We start from the raw sequence: 23372 nt of genomic DNA on the forward strand, positions 1-23372 counted from the left end.
TTACCAAGAATCATGAAGTAACCTTTGAAAGCTACAGCTATCCATTCAAGTTGTTTTTTTTTTTTAAATATTATAATAGTCAATCCTCAACTCCCACTAATTCAATGCTAACCATTTAATGGCACACATTATTATAAGCTGTGAATTACAAAATAATATAACTCCCATCTTTGGAAGGCTGAAAAGGATTTAATTCATTTCCTTGACATATGTATGAGCATAGATGACAGATACAACAGATTTAATGAACTCTGTAGTCAAGGGAGTTAATATTGTCTTGATGTATACACTACAAAAATCACTGCATGTTCATCAACAAGTTCATAAGTCCACTTTACAGTATAAAATTTCAATTTGTGGCTTCTCTTCCTTGGAGATGGCCTTTCTTTTCCTCCAGAGGCTCTGGAAACAACCAACCATAATTAGTGCAAGTGGCAGAATCAAGAGGCTAGAGACACAAGAGGCAAAGACTGTCATGAGCCAAAAGTAAAGGCACCTAGCCAGTTCCTGAGTAGGAATAATTAAACCAGAGTGGTGAGAAGGCATAAACAGTGAGCAATGAGGGCAACTATGTTTCTAAAGAGGCCAGCCTGACCAGTTAAAAACAGAAGACAAAGATCATAAGCAGCAACAACTGGAAGAAAGTAAAGGCAGAAAGAAGAAGTAACCCCAAGCCCAACATTTATGAAACAACAATAGCAGTAGCACTTTCCCAACCATGCTTGAAAGCTGAAGGATTTGCATTCTTGGTCCATGCATACTGTAGGGAAAAGGGAATACAGGAAGGGCTGAGTGCATAAACGTTAAAAGGCACCAAGCAATATAAATAGAAAAGAGTAAAAAGACCAGCATATGCCTCACCTCCTGCGCCCTGCCAAAAAACAAGGAGCTGGCTTGTAAATAATCTAACCTGCCTTTGTCTATATTTAAATGTTTAGAATATATAATTAATAACGCCTTTCCTAGCTCTGAAATTTCCTGAATCTAATAATCTATATAATGTGTCACACAGGATGTCATAAAGGATACTATGCTACATGTAATTCTTCAACACACAGAATATAAGTCAAGAGAACAAAGGGCAGGGGGATTGGGAGTACAAAATCATACTTCAGTATCAGTACAGACCACACTTGATCATCTTTCATCTAAGAAACCAATTCCTAGTCTCCTCCTTTAAAGCAATCCACAAAGTGTTATCAACAAACAATACTGCCTAAAATCCAACCACCAGGCTTCATTTCAAGCACATTCAGAAATGAAGAATTTGGTCAACTTGCAAATTTCATTGAACTTCCCTTTAGCTTCTTTCTAGAGAACATATTCTAATACAGTTACATTTTTCTATTTTTTTAAGAGTTGGAGTTTTCAATCTAGTATAGCTTTCACACAACACTTCAAAAAGTATAGTCCACAAAAGGAATAAGGGTGACCATAATCCAGGGGGCAGGTGTCAGTTTCTAAAGTAGGAAAAAAAAAAATCTATACTGAATATCAGCCTTATCATTTAGACTAAGTGCCACCTAGTGGTAAGTGTTATACACTACCAAATCCATTCAGATCATATTCATTTATCCTGCAAGTAGCATCTGGCAGATGGTAATTGCTTCATAATTATGCAAGTAAAACACTGCTCCTGTCCTTTTCACTGAGAGACAGGTAGATAATCAGTATAGATAAATTTATAGACAGTAGAACAATGTTAGGTGTTACAGAAGAGATATGCAAAAATAAGTATCCAATATTTATTATTAACCTAAAATACAAAATACTGTTAAATAGGTTCTCTTAAACCTGTTCACCTCGCTCAGACTTTTCCATTTCTAATTATTACATCACCCAGGTTTCAATTAGTTGGAGGTTTTTCCTACCTTCCTTGCTGCATCCCTCCTCCCATTTTCTCTTTTCAATTCCACACTTCGGAAAAGGAAAGAAGAATCTACTTATTGAACACCTACTACTCCTAAACTGAGCTAATAATTTTATATCCCTTATTTAATCCTAGCATCAATACTATAAAGTATTTTTTCCATTTTCTTAGATAAGGGGAAAAGATTTAGATTAACTGACATTCTTAATTGCCACAGACAATAATATTTGGATGACAGTACACTGATTACAAATTTCCCTATATCCCCATACCACGATCCTCAAAAAAAGCCTTTTTTTTTTTTTTTGCCTTTCTATCCTAGGTCTATCTTTAAGACCATGTTTCTTTTATATAGTAGCCACAAATTTCAATCCATTTCCTACTATTTACATCCAAGTTCACCTCATCTAAATCATCCAATGTCCTACCCCTTTCCTCTGCATCCCTGATTAATATTCAAATACTTAGCTTAGGACTCAAGGTCCTCCAAAAGACCTCCAAACATTTTCCAGTTTAATTTAAAATGCCAATTCTAACCATTTCTATGAACTCCCCCACACACACACCTGACACAATCATTCACACCTGTTTCCATCATCAACACTCTACATCTGTCACAGCACTTGCAATAATTTCCCTTAAATATTAATTATCCATATACTTTCCACTAAGTCATATACCAAAGCACATATTCATCTGTACAGGGCAGGCACAAAGCAGTTTTATACCTAATAAGACTATAATATATGTTGTTATTAAAACAATATATTTATTATGTATTTTATTTATTGGATTTATTACATATTATCATATATGCCACTAAAGCATAGTCATAATCATTCCCTTGAATCGTGGGACAACCTTGAATGTTTTTGCTTACTCCAGTTGGTGTAATTAGGAACTTTGTACAGAATTATATAATATTTTTGCATGAAAAATTTTCTCACACTCAAACCAGAAATATTATTTGAAAAGGTATGCTTGCAAAATAAGGAAAGATCTTAATAGATTTGCAGTTTTCAGAAAAAAAAGAAAAGAAACAAATACTTTTGTTTCAATGATGTAAACTAGTCTAAAATTAGTATGTTCTATAGCATATCAGGTTATACCCCAAAATAAGTTGTTCATAATAATTAAATACCCTACACACTGGTTCTATAGTTCATACAGCAATACTGAACTTCTATAATGCTTTACCACATTTATAAAAAAGTTTTATAGAATGACAAACACTTTTGCTGGTTACATAAACTTTTTATGAGAAACTACTCTTATACTTATTATTATCATCTAATTAACAGTGTACATTAGCTCTACAACCAAGTTAAGACTTCAATACAGAAAAGAAACTTGGGGAGAGAAATTAAAAAGCAACAGTCAACTTGATTTTCTAAGTGCATTTCATCTCTTATCCCTCAGGTGTGGCACTTTCATTGCAAAGCTTTTGCAACTTACAATGCCAAAGAAGCAACTTTCTATCTTTTTTTCTCCCTTTGGTAAAGTTAAGATAGTGTAAATATTTCCAAGACTACCATGAACTCCACCAATCTGACTGAAAAGCTGTCATGCTTATTTCCATGCACTTCGTCAACAAAACAAACTTACACAAATATTTATACACACAGGTAATTACTATAACTTACACTACCGCGGATGTATGCCCCTCCCCCATGCCCTTAAGTAAGTTTGATATGTTGGAGAAGTGCACCGGGATATCATTTCAGCCCCTGAAGCAGAAGCAGACCTAATGAGGCATAAGCAACACCGTGATGCTGTGCCAGGCCTAAGAGGCCTTCAGAACTGTGATCATGGTAAGTGTCTGAGAGATGGTAGCAGCTGGGCATTCAACATTCCTACATTTTTATGGCTGTCCAAGCAGAGAAAAGAGCAGTAAGAAGTAGACCCCAAAAAGTTGGGGGTGACTCAATGACAACATCTGTGGTAAAGCAGTAATTTACCAAATATGTCTGTTTAAAATGCCAAAGCACATATTTCCAAGGTTGCGGTCCTCTGTACTAAATACACTGCTGCTTTTCTAAAACATGACCCACAAACCACAGGCTGCAGTATAAAAAAGTCCATCTTGAACCCTGCCCATGAAAGGGTACCAGAAGAAACTGTTATGATAATTAAGATATCTGTATAAAGTGCTTTATGATTTATAAATCACACCTACCACACCTGTTTTATTTGACCTTTCTAATTATAACTGCACATACTTTACCTGACATAACAGTCACAATGTGCCTGGTACATAAATGCAATCTGTCCACAAAACCTGAGTCTTCCTCTAGATCATAAATTTCTTAAGTGATTTTATGACATGGATCCCCAAAAATGCTGTCTGTAGTGCCCTAAGGTTTATGCATCTAGAAGTACTTAAAACACTTTTTTAAACATGAAATCTTTTGAGAAATATTTGACAGTCAACCACATAAAAAGCAAAATGTGAAAGTTAAGCTTGCCTGTTTTGTACATACAATAAAATGTAGCATTCTAATAAAATTTTGCCTGGCACAGTGGTACACGTCTGTAATCCCAGCTGCTGAGGAGGCTAAGGCAGGAGGATAGAGTTCAAAACCAGCCTTAGCAAAAGCAAGGTGCTAAGCAACTCAAGTGAGACCCTGTCTCTAAATAAAAAATACAAAATAGTGATGGGGATGTAGCTTAGTTGCCGAGTGCCCCTGAGATCAATCCCTGGTAATCCCCCAATCAAAAAAAGTACTTTTCCCCAAGAGCCTTACTATAACTTTCTCAGGTGCAATGACACTATCTATGGCTGAAAATTATACCTCCAGGTATTTCAGGAATTTTTCCTTTACATAATCAAAATCAAATACAAAACACCTATTAGTAGATATATCTCAAATTCTGCCTATATAATCATATTTTCTTTGAAGTCCTATCATGTGCTGGCACTCTTCTAAGAATACATAAATGATTAAGAAAAAAATGGTATATGCCACCAAGTAATGAACAGCATTTGAATATGATAATTACAATTTAATAAGACATTTCCAAAGAATTACACCAGTCCTTTAATAACACACAGCAGGAACACCATACCTAGTCTCTTGGATCTGTATAGAATATCCTGACCTTACTGTTGAATAATAACCTAGTAAAGACCAGTACTTTTGATAAATCCTTATGCATTAAAGTTCTGGGCCTATATAGAGAACTCCAAATTCTTAAATATGAATATGAAGAAAGAGAAAAAGGCAAACAATTTAGCTGGAGAAGATGTTAACAAAATACATTCCGAGGAACCTATAAGCCATGCCAGCAAACATTTTTATATGCACTTACTATGTACCAAGAATTTTACTAAATGTTTTCATGCATTATCTAATTTAATCTTCATAACAATTCTTTAAATTAGGAATAATTATCCTGCAAGTGATGAAAGAGGTAAGGACAGGATAATTTGACAATGTTATTGAGGTTTGAAGAGGCAGAGACAAATGAAATCTGAGCAGTTTAAATCCTAAATATAAGCTCAAAACTCTCCACTCTGTTGCCTCTTTTAAATGAAGGCTGCTAGGGGGAGCCATTGAAAGGTTTTTAAACTAAAGAGTGGAGTGATCAGATTTGTTCTACAGAAACAATGTTCTGCAGCCATGTGTAAGATGGAAAATGGGTGTGGATCTAGAAGCAGAAAGAGGCTGTCTATACATCTGCTATAATCCAGGTGAGATATGACAAGAGTATGAACTATGGTAGTGAAGTAAAGGTTTAATGAAACATGAAACCAAAATCCTGGCCTGGGGAACTAGATGACAATCAATCCAATATCACCACCAGAAATACAGAAGCAATAGGCTTCATTCCTTCAGTAAATATCTACAGTGCCCTCCAAACACCACTTTCCTATAACAAAGTATCAAGTCTGAGATTATAGTTCTGGTGACTAGAAAATATTGTTGAGAACAAATGACAAATATAACATATAATACTAAGACACATGCAAAATTTGTCATTACTATTAACAGGCGAAAACATTTCATGCTATCTTTTTAAAATATTACTACAGGCAGGAAAAAAAATCAACAGAAGGCATCCCATAATTTTATAATGTATTATTACATTTGAGTTTGACAGATCTTTAGTCTCTTACAAAACACAACGACCACTCTGTAATTTGTTTTGCTTGTCCACACTCTCCCTTAAATTGGGGGAGGGGGCAGGGTATCTGTTTCATTACCCAAACTAAAATACATATTTGGGCTTTTTTTTTAATCCCACTATCATTGCTGTAACTTGCCAAGAATTTAGTTCATAACCTCCTACTTGACTTCCTATAAAATATGACCTACTTCACATTAGCTTATTTCAGTAACAATTCGTAGACGTTAACCATACCTCTCATCTGAGGATGCGCTCTATAAATCTTAAGGCACAGCAATCCTGTGCAGATGTGGCAAGTTATTACAATCCCCATTTTACTACAGAGTTAGGAAACTGGCCCAGGGGAAGTAAAATAACTTGGAAATAATCACAAAGCCAGATGCCAAAAATAACAACTTTTAGTCAATCCATGAGAAAATACTGCCCCTAGTTGAAATAACATGGAATTTAGTATTAGGAAGAAGCAAAATGCAAAATAATGCTTTAAAGCCAAGTCTTAAGTCTTATTTCTAAAAATGACTGAACACCAGAATTAAGATCTATAAGAACTTTCAAACAAAGTCATCTTTTCTGAATGCTTTACTCATCCAAGGTTCCAAAGAAAGATTACTTAATCAATTACATCTGCCAAGAGTGGCTTCCCCCCACAAAAAAAAAAAAAAAAACAATTTATCTTATCCATTTAAAAGACACTGGTAGACATCTGTTGGTAACAAGAAGTAACTTTTTAACAAACTTTTAAAAATCTAATGCCTAGAAACATATATTAGAACAGATCCGAACATACTGCAAGTGAGCCTGATATTATCTTCTAAAAATATACTCCTTGCAGTCCCATTGTAATATTCACAGATAATAATTCAAAGTTTTGATAGTCAATATTTGAAATGAAAGTTTCCCAAACATAACTTATCCTATATATTTCCATATATGTTGCTGTTTGACATAAATTAAAGGCATTGTTTTATTTGGTTATGACATAAAATTCTTAACAGTATTTAGGAACTACACAACTCAAACTGTAAAAGTGACTTTATGATAACTATGTAATCATTCTTAGATGCACAAATCAGAGCAAAATACTTTCTATTATTACATAGTATTTACACTTTATTTACAGTCAGAACCAGTATGCTCATGATTTTATCATACTAAGAACAAGCAGAGAGACAATAGTTATTGACAAAAATAAGTCATGAACTGAGATTGCAAATTCTCATAAACACCTCAGGTATCAATCATGAAAGTATGGTTTTCCTTCAAACAGAAGTCAACCTATTAATTCTAATCACTATCTTAACAAACAACAACAACAAAAGCTTTCCACTGTGCCAGGATTCCTTTTAGCAGATCTTGCATATCCTCTATCAGGACCACTTTGTGTGGAACCTCAGTGCATAAATCAAATGACATTCCAAAAGATTTTACCAGTAATGTATCTTCTAAAAGTAGTGATCAACTAGTAGAAAAAAATAATAATCCTGGTAAACCTAATACTTTTTATTCCTAGCACAAGAATAATTCAGGCCACTTATTTACAATACACCACACCCCCACAGATATAATCCCAAGCTTTTAACATTATTGTAACAATAAGAGCTGAGAACAACTTAATACTCCTTTAACATCAGGAACTGCCTTTAAGATAACCTCACTTAAAGCTATTACTTCTATATCTTTTGAGTACATGTGATTAACATATTCCACAAAGATTCTAAAAGCAGTATTCATCATCCAGAAACTGCACTCTTCAGCGTTTAATCCCAATGATGGGACAGAAGATGCAAAAAGCACAAATTGTAAACACTAACTGTAAATTACGATTGTAAAATGTGAACTCTCATGATTAAGAAAAAGCAAATCATTTTTATCAAGTTTCCAAGCAGGACAACTCGCTTTATGAAGCAGGAGTTATTGGCAAAATAAACTGTACAACTAGATTCTGGAAAATGCTCAAATTGTCCACCCCAACATTCACAAGGTTTTAATACTGAAATTCGCTCAATTCCTATTTACATACCAAATGAATATCCATCATGGATATCTGAAACTATTCTCAAACATCGGTAGGATAGGGGCGGGGTGGGGGGGAGCAGAGAGCCACCTTTCGTTCTGCAATACCCGGCCACCCAGCAGCAGGTAAACCAGATGCAAGGCTACGACAGCTGCTCTTGGCCAACGCCATCAGAAACACCAAGGGGCAGAGAGGCGGGGGATAACCATCAAGAGACTAGATCTTTTTCCAGGGCTGCTGTTTCCAAGCACAACCACGAACCCAAAGAGATGGCAATGAAAACCGGAGTCTCTTTAACCCCCCCCCCGAGGGGGGTACATATAGTCCCGAGAGAAAGGGATGCAGAGGAGAGGAGGGGGCGGTGGAAGAAACTAAGTATCCCCAAGCATCCTTCAGACTCACAAAACAACAAGCCCTAGAGTCTGTCCGCACTTAGAAGCACCAGATGGAGTCCCCGGAGCTGAGACAGTTCAGCAGACAAACACGGTAGGCAGCGGATAAATCACACGAAGATGGGAGGGTAAGGGGGGGTACTGGGAAAATAAGCCACTATATGAGGGAGACAAAGCCTCCGGGGGTGATCCAGGGCCAAAGAGAAAGGTGAGAGGGGAGACACACGAGAAAGACAAAGAAAAATAAAAACAGGAATCTGGTGCCTGGGCTGTGGCAGGTCACTGGGCCACCAAGAAGAGAGGAACACAACAAAGGGGCACAGGAGGAAGGACAGCGGAGGGAAAGAGATGGAGAAGGGATGCGGGGCGCGGCGGGGCGGACAAAGCGCCCAAGGCAGCGAAACAAAGGGCCGGGGGTAGAGAGTCGCGGGGGGACAGCGCGGAAAGACAAAGCGCCCGGGGCCCGGGGCACCGGAGGGGCGAGGAGGCGGCGACCGCCGCGAGGAACAAAGCTGCGCGGGGCCCCGAGGCAGGGCCCGCGGGCGGCGGTGCGGGAAGCGCGCGCCGGGCACGGCGCCCGCGGGCCCCGCGCGCCCGGCGGCACTCACGCCCGCACCCCCCGGCCTCGCCGCCGCCGCCGCCCGCCCTCACGCGCCGGAGCCCGAGCCACGGCGGCGCAGAGCGGGCAGCGCACAGGCACACGCCGCCGCGCTCGGCACAAGCGTCGCCACTCCCGCGGCCCCCGGTGTCCAGGCGCGCCGCGGCCCTCTAACCCGCCGCCCTCCACGGGCTGCCAGACGCCTGCAACTTTCCCGGTTCCCAGCGCTCGGTTCCCCCAGACTTACCCTGTCACAACAGGCGCCATCTTCCACAAACTCTCGCCAAAACTCCAACCCTCGCGAGATTCCCCCTGACGCCTTCCCAGGTCCCTCTCCCCCGCCCCTTCCCTCTTTCCTCACTCCTTGATTCCACCCAGCCCCCGCGCTCCTTTTCCCCTAGCAGCCGCCGCGAAGAGCCAGACGCCTCGCGCCGCCCGCGGAGTAGGGGATCCTGCTCTCTGCCTTCCTTGGAAACCTACCCAAGCGATGGAGCATGCGCAGGCGGCTCCTCCGCAGGCGAGCCCTCCGTGTGGTCCATGGGGAGCGCTCCGGTTATCCGGGTTTTGGGACGCGCCCTCAGGGACGTACGTGGAGACTGAGGAAAACCGGAGGGGATTACTACGGGGACAGGGAATGGAAGGGTCAGGAGGCGGGGCCGAGGGGTAGGGAGGAGGGGTCCTGGGAAAATGTGCCGCGTTTCACAGGCCTAGATGAAACACCTCCTCAAGTGGGTGTTTTCCTTGTGGCTTCCCGCTCACTCTGGATTCCCAGCCCTTTTCATTCATTCAGACGTTCGTTGGACATCTCCTTTATACTAATCTCAGCGATAGATGCAGGAGCTATATGACTGGGGCTCAGAAGAGTGACATACCAGGAACTACCTTCATTCATTCGACCCCCATGCAACTGGGGAGACGGGCATGATTACAAAGTGGTCCAACCCTTCCAGAGCTCTGTAGATGGGAAACTTTTGCAATTGAGCTCTGTCGCCTTCGCTCCTTCTTCTTGGGTGCAAAATGTCAGCCGGAGGCCTCTGGCAAAAGTACCCCTAACGTCCACCTCACAGACACACACCAGATTGCTGAGTAGTTATTTCCAGAAGTGAAACCTGAGCTGGAATTGAAAGCCACGCTCTGTCACCCTTGAATCAGACCTGCTTAAAGCTCCTGATGAACGGAGCAGAGAGATGAGCTGCCTGCAGTGGGAGCCTCTCTAGGAGCACATCGGAGCCTCCAGCTGCCTGTGAGCCCAGGAGTTTATGGAGATGCACAGAAGACGGATGCTCCCGCGGGCCTCACGCAGCCGAGGACACTGCATGCAGCCCGAAACTTTCTTCAGGCGGCCTAAGTCCGAAAGCCCCAGCAAACGAGGCCGGCTAGGCATTTAATGGCAAGGTGCAGGGCCGGAACCCCGCCCCTTATCCCCCCTACCTGCAGCACCTGGTTTCCCCCTCCCTCGCCCTTTTCTTTCCTAGAGATTCCCAGATTGTGCACGGCCTCCAACAGGGAGCCCCAAAACCCGGAGAACTGGAATCCGCCGCCTGAAATCTGCTGAAGGCGCTGCAGGATTGGCGCGGCACGCGCAAACGACATTGCGCATGTGCCTAATGCGGGCAGTCCAGTCTCACGCTACACCGCCTTCCTACCGCCTTCCACTACTCCGCTCAGACACAACATAGGCCGTGGGAAATTTTCTAAGCCTCGCGAGAACGTGCCCCCCTGTTGCCTATGCTTTCGCGTCAAATCTCGCGGAGCCCAGGCTGGACAGGTGTCTTAAGCAGCTCCAGGCGCTGTTCGTGCCGCGCGTGCCCGGGCGGCGGGCGCTGCCGGGGTGGGAAGGGAGCGGCTTGCTGCGGAGGCGGGGCGAGTGGGCGCGTGGCCGGGAGCAAGGGGCGGGGGACGGATGCCCGAGGTCTAGCGCACAAACACACACAGTCCCTGGGAGGCTTGATGGAAAAAAATGGGTGGGGGGGAGCCTGGAGTTTAGGAACTTCCCCGGAAGCGGAGAGTGAGAGGTTATGTTCTAGGGCTGCAGGAGCCCCAGCCCAGACTCCCGGGAGGTTTCCTGTCGCCCTCCACGAGCCTGGTACTTTCCTGAAACGTGTTAGACGTCGCGCCCCCAGCCTCCAGGAGCTGACAGACAGCCCCCAAGTGTCGGGTTTGAGTCATGCCTCTGAGTCACCTAGTCTGGCCACCACTTCACTTGCTTTAAAACAAGTTCATATTCCTTTAGCAAATGTTCTTCTTTAGCAGTGGATGGTTTTCTGATCTTCCTGCTGGCTGTGGTATAAATTGGGGCGTGGGGGGGGGGCGCAGAAAATCTGATCCAGCACTCTCACATTGTTGCCTGGTATAAAAAGGACACTAATTTTTTCTTTCTTTCTTTCCTTCAGTTTCTTCCTAGCCTTATAAAGTAATCACTATGTTCTTTTTTTGTCCCACTAATGTGGCTTAAAGTAATGGTTTTGCTTTCCTTCCCCTTTTCATGCTTTTGTTGTAGTGGTTGTAATAAACAGCCCCGTTTTAGGAATCATCTTATTAAGTTCTTTAGTGACTATCGTTTTAAGTGCATCCCTTCTTTTTGGATAATGTCTAATGAGTTCCCGATTACATTCTCCAGTCAGCTGCTTTTCAGATTGACCTGGTGTGGTTTCCAACCAGCTTAGCCTGGCGTTGTACAGGAACTAGTGCTTTGCTGATATCAGGGATCTGCAAATATAGAATTGAATTTAATTTTTATATTTGGAACACTGAATCCTCTAATAGAGGCCCGAGTTCTGCTGATTATATAGTGGCAGGGAAATCAAATTTTTTAGTTGTTTTCAAGGTTTTCTGTGTATTTGTATTTGACTATTTCTTTTGATTATATACTTGGCACAGAAAGAGGAAATGTAACAACATTTAATACAATATATCATTGCAAGTTTGATTTGGAAAAGAAGAGCTCAAGAAAGGACAGTATCCTTGGACACATATTCCTTGAAACCTTCATCCAAAAAGGCATTTCAGCCATGATCTAGGACAGGCCATGATCTAATTTGGAACCAAGGCCACCTGAGAGTCCCAGAAAACTCAGAAAGCCATTGTAACCACAAATCTAATCGTAACACCTCACCTTCACCCTGAAACAGCTCCACTCACAACCTTTCCCCATCTCAATAAATGGCAACTCCTTCCTTCCACTTCAGCCAAGAATCCTGGAGACATTCTTGCTTGTCTCTCACACCTGAAATCCAATCATGCAGGAAATCATGCTGTTTGCATGTATTAATCCATTTTCTGTTACTATAACAAAATGCCTACTTGACTCTAGTAAGGACCTAATGGCAAATGTTGTCAAAATGGTAGGAACACATGGGTAACAGAGATCACTTGAGAGAAAACCAGAGACTGGAAAGGAACTTAGTCTTCTTCACTTTTTCTTCTTTTTTAAACCCAGGTGCACTTTACTACTGAGCTATATCCCCAGCCCTTTTTATTTTTTATGTTGAGACAGGGTCTCACTAAGTTTCTGAGGCTGATCTCAAACTTGCAATCCTTCTGACTCAGCCTCCTGAGTCACTGAGATTACAGAAGCCCACCTCACCAAGCTGTCTTCATTTTTAACAATTTACTTTTGTTCACTCCATGAGACCAGCATTAGTTCCTTCAGAAGGCAGCACCCTCAACAACCTAAGTAATTCGCCATGGGCCATCTCACATCATCACCACAGGGACCAAGATTCTAACACATGAACCTTGAAGGAATACCCTTCATCCATATCCAAACCATAGTACTCCACCTTCAAAATATACCCACTGTCCTAACACCAGTCTAGTCTAATCCATCTCATTTCTCACCTGGTTCACCATAAGCTTCCTGTTTAGTGCTCCATTCTTCCATTCTTACCTTCCCTCAGTCTGTTCTCTGTGGGCCGTTCTGAGATAACCTCTAGAACTGTACAAAGGTCTTACCATCTCACTGTGAAGACCGCTGCAACCCAGCCTGCCATCTCACCTCTATGACCTCTCCTCACTTGTTAAGCACCAACCACCCTTCTTCCTTGCAGCTCCTGGGACACACCAGGCACACTCTCAACCCCAGGCTTTGGTTCTTTTCTCTACCCAGAATGCCATTCACTTAGACACCTTATGGCTCCCTCCTTTGGTCTTAACTCAAATGTCACCTTCTCATGAGGTCTTCCCTGACCATCTAGAGTGGCTCTCATTGTCCTCACCCTCTTCTTTCTTCATTTTGCTCATGACATTCATCACAAAGAAACACCATAGCTCATACTCCTGTGTTGTGTTCACTGTCTGCCTCCTCCCGTTATAATGTATCTTTCATGAGGGCAGAGACTTTTGCCTGTCTAATTCATTGTTCAAGCCTCAGCCTCTGGAACAATGCCTGGTACATGGTAAGTTTTCAGGAATAGGAGAAATAGGGTGTATCCCACTTTAGGGCATAGTAGAAATGATTCTGAAAACTCACTAGGCCTCCTGGTTCAAAACCAATATTGGGGTCACACCAACAATGACCACCCCAGTATCAGCCTACCCAGGAAGGAAAAAAAGTGTATGGAGCTTCCTAAAGAATAAAAAGAAAGAAACTAGTCTTTACTTCTGAGATCAGTAGATGAGGTTACACTTCCTTTAATAAAGAGTTTATTGTACTCTCATTTTAGAACCTCAGGAAAGAAAACACTTAGCAGGATATGAAGAAGTAGCTATTTTGATGACTTGCTAGTGGATGTGGAAATGAATGTAATCTTTATGGAAACCACTTTGCCACATTTATCACTACCTATGAATCCTACAAGTCCATGTTTAGAAGTTTAATCCTACAAATGCACTCACACATGTGTGAAATTACCTATGTATTGCATTATTATTGAAGGTAAAAAAAAAAAATACTGGTAACAACCTAAATGTCAATAAGGTATGTCTTGGGCTGAATTCAGAGCCTTGTATATAGCTCAGCAGGTGCTCTGCTGCTGAGTAGTTATTCCATCCAAGAGATGGCTTATTTTTTTTAAATCACAATAAATTCATAGAATGGAATAATATGGGTCCATTCATATTCAGAGACTGCTTATAAGTTACATGAATGGATCATAAAGTTTAAAAAGCATGCAAAATAGTGATAGATACATATATGCATATTTGCTTATATGTGTCTGAAATAGTTCTGGAAGAATACATTAAAAAATAACAGTGACTACCTCCCCACAAGAGGCTCAACTGTTGGAAAATGTAGGTGAGAAGTTGGATTTTCTCACTTTCTACTTTCTTTTCTCTATTTTCTTGGATTCTTTGAACTCTGTACATGTGTATGTATTACCCACTCAAAATATAAAACATAAGAAAAAGAGGGGAAAATAGAAAAAAAGTGGAATAAATGTGAAATAAGCAAAAAAAAAAAAAAGTCAAAATTTTTTCCTTTCTTCTACTCTAGAGGAATTATTTTCTAATAAAAGTTACAGACATGGTCTGTTATCTCAGTGCAATTAAAATGGCAGAACTGAATTCGTGGTCCTTTCAATCGGCATGTTTATTGTATCTACCACTTCAGGTCAGGCATCTTCAGTGTTTGACAAAGATAGACACAAAGACCCTAACCCCTGGGGACTCCCTGGTTACCAAAGTGCACAGACCAGTTGCAGAATCACTCTGCTAGAACAGAGGTCTGAATTAATGGCATTGGAATACAATGGAAAAAGCGGCTAACTCTTCTTGCCTGGTAGACCCAGGAAAGCCTTTGCAGAGATGACTCTTGAGCTGACTCTGACTGGAGTGGGAGTTCAACTGACAGTAAGAGGAGGAAACTTGACAAGCACAGGAAACTGCCAGCACAGACTCAGAGGTGTGAAAGCACCCCTGACATTCAGAGGAAGCCCAGGGTGGAGGGGGATTGGTGCATATGAAGAGGTGCAGGCATCTAAGAAGGACCTGATAGAACTGTGTCCTCAAAAGTCAACAGACATCAAAACCACCTGGGTCCCACTCTCCAAGACTCTAAATGAGTGCTGAAGAAGAGGCATGGGTAATAGGTGTGTCAGGGATTCTGATGGATATTTTGTTCATGAATTATGCTTTGAGAATCATGTTATAAAACTTGGGTATAACTTAACTCCAGGGGTTTTGTTTGTTTGTTTTAATCCAGAGAGTAATGGTATATAGGTCCTTTTTTTTTTTCAATTCAATAAGTGAAATATTTAAGTAGTAAAAATGATGAATTTGGGAGACCCTGACTGTGTCTTCAGTGGGCAAGAAGCACTTCATAGCTAGTTAGGGGGTCATTACTATTTTCTGAAACATGTGACACAGTTCAACACTGGCTCTAGTGCCACATTGCAAATGGGTTTCCAGCTATAAGACCTTAAGCAAGTGATTTAGAGAGCAGTTTCCTCACCTGTAAAGTGAAGACAATAGTATAAATTTCATAGGGGTGCTGTGGAGATTCAAAATGTTACTACATTTAAAGGACATAGGACAATACTGTAATATAATTGCTACAGTAGGATCTTGCTAAATTGCTTAGCGCTTCCCTAAGTTGCTGAACCTGGCTTTGAACTTGTGATCCTCCTACCTCAGCCTCCCAAGCCACCACAGCCAGCTGTTATTATTCATTATAACTTGTATTTATCTCATCAAAATCCTTAAGAAACATGTCAAAAGATCCTTTGCACTTCAAAAGTCAAACATATAAAGGTCAAATAGAATGATTTAATTCATGTCTTTGGTACATCCCATACAGAGTGACAATATCTTTATTATTATTTAATTTCCAACAGGCTCACATATCCAAAAAGTATGAGAAACCTGCTGTAAATGGCGATGGGAGCCTCTGAGGATATGAACATGATCCGATGGTGCATCTAAGAAAGCCTCACTGATAACTCACGTTAGAAATTAGGAGCCTTGGTGTTCACATCAGCAGCATATATACGAAAATTGGAATGATACAGAGAAAACCAGCATGTCCCCTGTGCAAGGGTGATACACAAATTCACAAAGCATTCCATACTTTTACAACTTGAAAGAAAGAAAGATAGATAGATTAGGAGCCTGTGCTGCACAGACATTTCTAAACTACTTTTCGTTCATCTTTTTCCCTCCCGTGTGTTCATAACATTATCTTTTTCTACTATTTGTTAGCCAAGGTTAGTAAAATACACAAGAGATTGAAAGAATGCCAACAAGGATTCCTCCAGATTGTGCAATTCTACAAGGCAAATAAGCTCTAACTCCAGGATTAAAAGAAATAATGAGAACTGAAAATGAGTCACTGAGTGGGTTTCAGGTGGACTTGAGAAACAAAAAATAAATAATCACCCGTTCCTTCCAATTGTGTTTGATTTTTTTTTTCCAGGATTCTTTGGCCCTGGCAATTTGATGTTTAGGCAGGCCAGAGTTAAGCTTTGCTTAGCTTGCTAACGTGTGCTGCAGTTCCAGAAGTTAAAACAAGAAAATGAACAGGCCGTTTACCCTAGTGATATGGAATGTGAATGGAATCATACGCACATTTGTTGAGAGGAATGTGTACAAATCTAGTAATTTGTCAAAAGTTTTCATTGCAAATATAATTGAAAGAAAGTGTTTCCATGTGTGATTGATCTATTTCATTCTTTTTGTAATGTGAAAAAATAAAGACAGTTATCACTAGCTACACAAATGACAACACCATGTGAATCATAAAATTCCAGTTCTCTGTTTATAATCAATAATTTTAAATTTTGATTTCCTAAACTTTCCCTACTTATTTCCTAGACTTTTTGTACTTTGTCATGTATTGTATATTGCAGCAGTGTAAAGCCAGTGTTAAATGCCTACCATTAAACAACAACAACTGGGATCTGAGTGAAAAAAAACACTGGGACTAGCTCTTTTACCAAGTCCTTGGGCCTCCACCACTAACTAGCAGGTCAACTTTGAACAATCATTTGCAAATGGGTAATATAATCTCATTACAGAAGGTCCTTTTGAGAATTAATTGAAATATTACATGAAATACTAAGCACACAATAGGTACTAAGTAAATTGTTATTTCCCTTAGAAAATTCTGCTACCTATCACTTTTCTTATCTGTTGGATAGTCTAATACCACCTGCCTTAGAGCTTTGTTACATGGATAAAATTAGATAACAAAGTGGATAATTAAAAGGAATGAATTGTGTTTGAGTAAGATATTGGTGTTTAATATATGGCTGACATATTATCTTTATTTTTAAAAGGTTGATTGTGGTTATATAGCAAATCATTAGAACAGAAAAAATATCCCTGCAGTTCTTCTCTGGCCTCTTAACCTTGTACCTTGATAAAGATACTCTTAATTACTTTTTCAAAGAAAGCCTGTCATGTAGGTTTCACTCTTTGCATCTGCATTGTTTGTGTCATAGATGGTGTAATGATAAGTATCAACGTATGGATATGACCTTTGTGGCTAGTACCCTTGCCCAAAATAGACTAAAGACTTGCCACCTCTACTCTGATACATACTAAGATATAAAACAATTTTCATGAAATAAGACTTAACTCTGTCAAAGACAGCTAACTAACCTATAACCCTTTTGAACATCATAATCAAAGTTGTACAATACCTCTTATAAAAATTGTCATTCTGTCCATTTTTAATTTTAATTAATTTAAAAATTTTTAATTGTCATGATGTCAACATGTGGAATTTGAAAAAGGAACTCTTGTGAAATTACTGCAAGAAAAAAGCTCTATGGTAATTTCTGATAAGCTATTAATAGATACTAAATATGGACTTATTGATATGAAATAGGTATTCTTGAAAAGTTTCATCTCAATCTAAAAATGATATATTTCATTTGAAATAATGCATTAGATAAACAATTTAAATAAATCCTTATGTTAGGTAATATAACTGGTACTATCCTGGATGTAGTTTTCACTACTTAAGTGATTATTTTACTAAATTCTATCATGATTAGCATCCTGTGGAAATTAAAGTGTTATGAATATTTTGCCAATGGAGGAAACATTTCCCAAATTCATAACTACAAATAGCCTCTCATCTAACTACTTTGAAAAGTTTTGGAAATTTATGCATGCTGCCTTTTTTTTTTCCTTCAAACTTTCCAAACACGTGGCCCAAATTCTACCCTCAGAATTACTTTTGACTTCAATGAGAGTTATAAAATATCATCTGGGAGAAGTATTTGGCTCCAGCTTTTCAATTCATCTAAATTTCTCCAGAAATGTTCTTCTGAAATGCAAATCTGATTTTCATCAAGCAGTTATACCTACATAGCATCATATTTTCCTTCACCAACAAACTCTAAGTATTTTATTTTTAACTAGCATAGCTATATCTGTATTTGCATGGTACTTTCCAAGTTTCCAAAATAAGAAACAACTCACAGAATCAAGGCAAAAAAAAATAGAAAAAGAAAAAAGAAAGAAAAAGATAAAAGAACTGAAAAATAACTTCTAAAAACAGATTATAAAAAGCATTTAGTCTTTATGCAATAGAGGCTTTTCAAGAGGTTGCATGCCATGGAGTAACTTTCTATTCAAGAAAATGCTGATATATAATTTGTGAAATAACAATAAATGTGATTGAGTTTACAGTGTTTCAAACCCTCTCTGGGATATCAATCATCTCAGTCCATCCTTAGGACAATGCTGAGGATTCCTCCCTATTTTTACAAATGAAGTGGGATTTATTTATTTATTTACACCTAGAAGTGGGACTTATGATTGACAGCAAGTTCTTTGTTTTTTGGCTATAGAAATTTGAACCAATAAAGGATATTTTATGTCAAGTACTCAGAGTATCAGATAATTTTAATAAGTTATGTACAAAAGTATACATGGTAAGACATGCAGGAAAGATTCATTTTAAATAGCTGTAATATTTAAAAAATTAAAACGATATGACTTGGTAACAGTGAGTGGATGAAGATGATTAGCCCAGCCAAGATGAAAACTAATACCCATTTGGTTTTTACCTTGTCTATTATTTAAAAAAAACAATTCACCAAAAAGATTGTAACAGGAGAAGACCATAGACTCAATATACCTCTTTTAGATACAAAAATCCTTAACAACAGCCCTATACAAAATCCTAAACAAAAGCCCAATAAACTAGGTATAGAATGGTTCTTCTTCAACCCAATAAAGGGCCTCTATGAGACACCCACAGTCAATTGCTTATTTAAAGGTGTGACTAACAGTATAATTAAAGGTGTGACTGGTGCTTTTCCCATCAACTGCTGGAAGAGGCAAGGATGTCTACTGTCACCATTTCTATTCAACATTTTACTAATTGTTCTAACCAGGACAATTAGAGAAGGAAACTAAATAAAAGACATCAGATTGTAAAGGAGAAAGTAAAAACATCTCTTTTGCAGATAACATTAGCTTATATATAGAAAATTCTACAGGCTTCACTAAAAACAATTGCAATTAATATTCAAATTCAGCAAAGTTGTAGGATACAAGATCAAGATACAAAAGTCAATTGAATTCTATTTCTTTGCAACAAATATACTGAAAATTATCTTCTTATTTTTTGTATTGAATGTTGAACCCAGGGTCTCATGCATGCTGAGCAATCACTCTACCACTTAGCTACACTACTAACCTTTTAATCTCATTTTGGTATAGGGTCTCACTATAAATTGCTCAGGCTGGCCTTGAACTTGTGATTCTCCTGTCCCACCTTCCTGAGCATTTGGGGTTACAGGTGTGCACCTTGTGCCTGATGTCAAAATGAAATTTAGAAAACAATTCCATTTATAATAGCATCAAAAAGAATAAAATACTTAGGAACAAATTTTTTAAAGAACTGCAAGATTTATGCTCTGAAAACTACAAAACATTATTGAAAGAAATTTCAGAAGATCTAAATAAATGGACAGACATCCTTTGTGGATCAAAAGGTACTTTTATTTAGGTGACAGTCTCCCACAAATTGATTCACAGATTTGATTCAGTAAAATTTATATGGAAATTAGAGGAAGCTCAAATAGCCAATCTTAAAAAGAAGACTGACATTTCTTCACTTTGAATTCTCTACAAAACTGCATTAATAAAGATTGTGTGGTACTGGATTAAAGACAGACATGTAGATCAATGTAATAGAACTAAAGAATCTTTAAAAAGCCCTCATATTTATGGCCATTTGATTTTTGGAAATGGTGCCAAAAGAATTCAGTGGGGAAAGAATAGTATTTTCAACAAATGGCTCAAGAACAACTGGATAATCATATGCAGAAGAATGAAATTGGGTCCACACTTCACAACATACATAAAAACTACCTTAAAATATAGATTGTGCTTAAACTTAAAAACCAAAATTATAACATTCATAGAAAAGAGCATAAGGGTATGTCTTCATGATCTTAGATTAGCAATGGGTTCTTATATATGACACAAAAAAGCACAAGCAACAGAAGAAAAATAGATAACTTAATTTCATCAAAATTAAAAACTTTTGTGCTTCAAAAGACACTATCAGGAAAGTGAAAAAGGGCTAGGTACATGCTTACCTACATACACAAGGCCCTGGGTATGATCCCCAGCATCACACACACACACACACACACAAAAAAAAAAAAAAAAAAAAAAAAAAAACTATGGAAAAGATAACCCACAGAAAGGAATAAAATATTTGCAAAACATATATTTGATAAAGCTCTAGTAGATAAATATATAAAGGATTCTTAAAACTGAAAAAAAAAAAAAAGACAAAGAGATCAATTTAAAAAATGGGCAAAGAGAGCCGGAGGTGCCACTCAGAAGCAAAGGGCTTACCTGGCAGGCATGAGGCCCTGGATTCAATCCCCAGGACTGAAAATAAAATTTTTTAATTGGCAAAAGACATTTTTTAAAAGAAGACATTTCTTAAAAATGACGCAGCCATTTTGAAAAACACTTTGTTTATATGACTCAGCAATTTCACTGTTAGGTATATAACCATAAAAACTGAAAACATGTGAAACATATGCCCATACAAAAATATGAACATTCAAGGCAGCATTATTCATAATAGCCAAAAATAAGAAACAATGCAAATGTCCACCAAATAATGAATGGTTAAATTCAATGTGGTATATCTATAAAATGGAATATTATTAAGCCGTAAAAAGAAATGAAGTACTGATAGACATTACGAAACCTTGACAATATGCTAAATGAAAGAAACAAACCACAAAAAGATACTGTATTCTATCATTCAGTTTATACCTATGTTCAGAAAAGGCAAATCTATAGAAATAGTTGATTAGTAATTATAGAAATAGTTGATTAGTGATTATACGGGGATAATGGGTGAGTGTGTGCAAAGTAACTGCTAAAGGGCACAGGTCTTCGTTTGGAGTAATAAATATGTTCTAAAATGTGATGATGGTTGCACAATTCTGTGAATATACTATAAAACACTGAATGTGAACTTTAAATGATTGAATTACGTGGTTTGTGAAGTGTATGTCAATAAAGAACTGATCATGAACTTTAGCATCATAGATCATAGGCTGATATACATTTCCAAGTAGGGGCAACTAAATAATACAATGAACTCCACAGGACACTTTGTTAGTTGATTCACTCTCTAACTTCATGATAAATTTGAGATCATATTTCTGACAACGATTAGATTCTTCAACGTTTTAGGAGTGAAATCATCTTATTTTAAGATAAAAATAATAGCTGGAATTATTATGCAGCAACTTAATCCAAATGACTTCAAAGGACCTGAGTTTTTGGATCTTTCTTCACCCTGAATAGGCCTTCGACTGATCACCCCACCTCCAGGCCTGGGCATTAACACAAGGCCTAGCACCTGCTAGTCAAGTGCTCTAGCTCTACCACTGAGGTACATCCCCAGCCCCTTTTCACTTTATTTTGAGACAGGGTCTAAACTGTCCAGGCTAGCTTCAAACCTGTGATCCTCCTTCCAGAGTCCCTGGATTATAAGCATGCGCCACCATACACCCTGACCTATTCCCATTTTAAAGGAAGTTATGGTCCAGAGAAAATAAGGAAAGAAGGAATTTCTCTGGAAGTCCAGAAGAATTAAGCAGCTTTCCTAAATTCACACAGCTACAGATTCAGCTACACTGTCTCTAGAACCTGCTTGACGCTCTGCCTGTTTACCAGTATGAATTAGAGGCCAAAGCCCTCAGGCAGGGGCACTTGAAGGACAATTAGATAAGTGTGCGAATGTTACTTGAGGACCTAAGAAATGGGACACCACTTCTAGACTACTCCAGAGAGCTGGTGATCCTGAGGCTGGGAATGGGGGAAGGAAGAGAGTTGAAAACTGAACCTTTTTTTTTTTTTTTTTAAATGTGAAAGAAAGGATGAAAAAATTGAAAGAATGCCTCAAAGTTTCTTTTCTTCCAACTCTAATGGTCCATCTATTTAAAACCCCACCCACCCCCCCTCCACCCTCCCATCCACCCCCCACCCACCCCCCACTCCCAGCTGAAGACAACCTGGAATTCAGAAACTTTTTCTGGCTTTCCTGACTTAGCCTTGTCCCAGAACCCATGATTACGGTATCTTTTTTAAAGCTCCAATCTCCAGTGACCACAATTCCACCAGCAAGTGTTTTCAGATTCCCACCTACCCCTTCACCTGCACCCTTTCCCCACATGCACGCCTTCAAAATCATCTTTGAAAATTTAGTCCTTTTAGTTATTTGTCAAAATTATCCTTAGGGCTTATATTTTAACTTTTAACTTATGTTTCATTCCAGTCCTTTTAACCAAAACTCCCCCTAAAAATGTGATGAATTACAGAAACAACTTTATTTTAAATTTTTTCTAGTATTTTTAAAATGGGTAATACAAGTACATGGAACAAAATCTGAAATTTATAGAAGGGACTATACATAGACTTGCCAGATTTGCAAATAAAAGTACAGAACACCCAGTTACATTTGAATTTCATACAAACACGCTTCTAGTATTGTCAATCTAGAATAAAATCAACCTAGTTGAGAACAACACCAAAAAAAATTACTTTTATTTGGGAATAGTCAGATTGCAATGCAGAAAGGCACAGATTCTAACTGACTTAAATATATGCTCTGAGGTTTTGCAAAAATGGTGGCTGTATTGATAGCTTTAAGCCATGAGAGAGTTATTAATGAAATCATTTGTTGGTCAGGATTTTTGATTAGTGCTGACAAGAGTTAAGCTATCTTCTAAGAAAGAGATTAGGTCTGGTCTCTGTCTCTGGGTCGTTTTGGGGAAAGGGGTCGGTTGTACAGAAGGTCAGCAGAGTTTAACAATGTCTCAAAGGTCAACTAGAATCTAGTCTGGGTGTGCCTGAAGCTCATTTCAAAAGTTCCACTGCAAACAAGTCAGATCTGATTAAGAGTCCATTTTAAGTGTCCTGAAACAAAGCTTCCCCGTT

General features: G+C 38.9%; 1 protein-coding gene and 1 non-coding gene across 2 annotated transcripts in view; one reads left to right on the forward strand and one right to left on the reverse strand.

Annotated features, from left to right (window-relative positions):
• Rbpj (recombination signal binding protein for immunoglobulin kappa J region) overlaps nucleotides 1-9468 on the reverse strand; it is a 93273-nt gene extending 83805 nt beyond the window's left edge. The window contains exon 1 of the mRNA XM_026403799.2: nucleotides 9250-9468. Coding sequence (XP_026259584.2) covers nucleotides 9250-9269 — 20 coding nt within the window. The 5' untranslated portion in view covers nucleotides 9270-9468. The remainder of the gene's footprint in view (nucleotides 1-9249) is intronic.
• Nucleotides 9469-15905: 6437 nt separating this feature from the next.
• Nucleotides 15906-16012, forward strand: LOC113193486 (U6 spliceosomal RNA). The gene has a single exon (XR_003302153.1). It is a non-coding gene; the product is annotated as a U6 spliceosomal RNA (small nuclear RNA).
• The last annotated feature ends 7360 nt before the right edge of the window (nucleotides 16013-23372 follow it).

The sequence above is a fragment of the Urocitellus parryii genome, chromosome 10 (assembly GCF_045843805.1).
Source record: "Urocitellus parryii isolate mUroPar1 chromosome 10, mUroPar1.hap1, whole genome shotgun sequence".
Taxonomy (NCBI): Eukaryota; Metazoa; Chordata; class Mammalia; order Rodentia; family Sciuridae; genus Urocitellus; species Urocitellus parryii.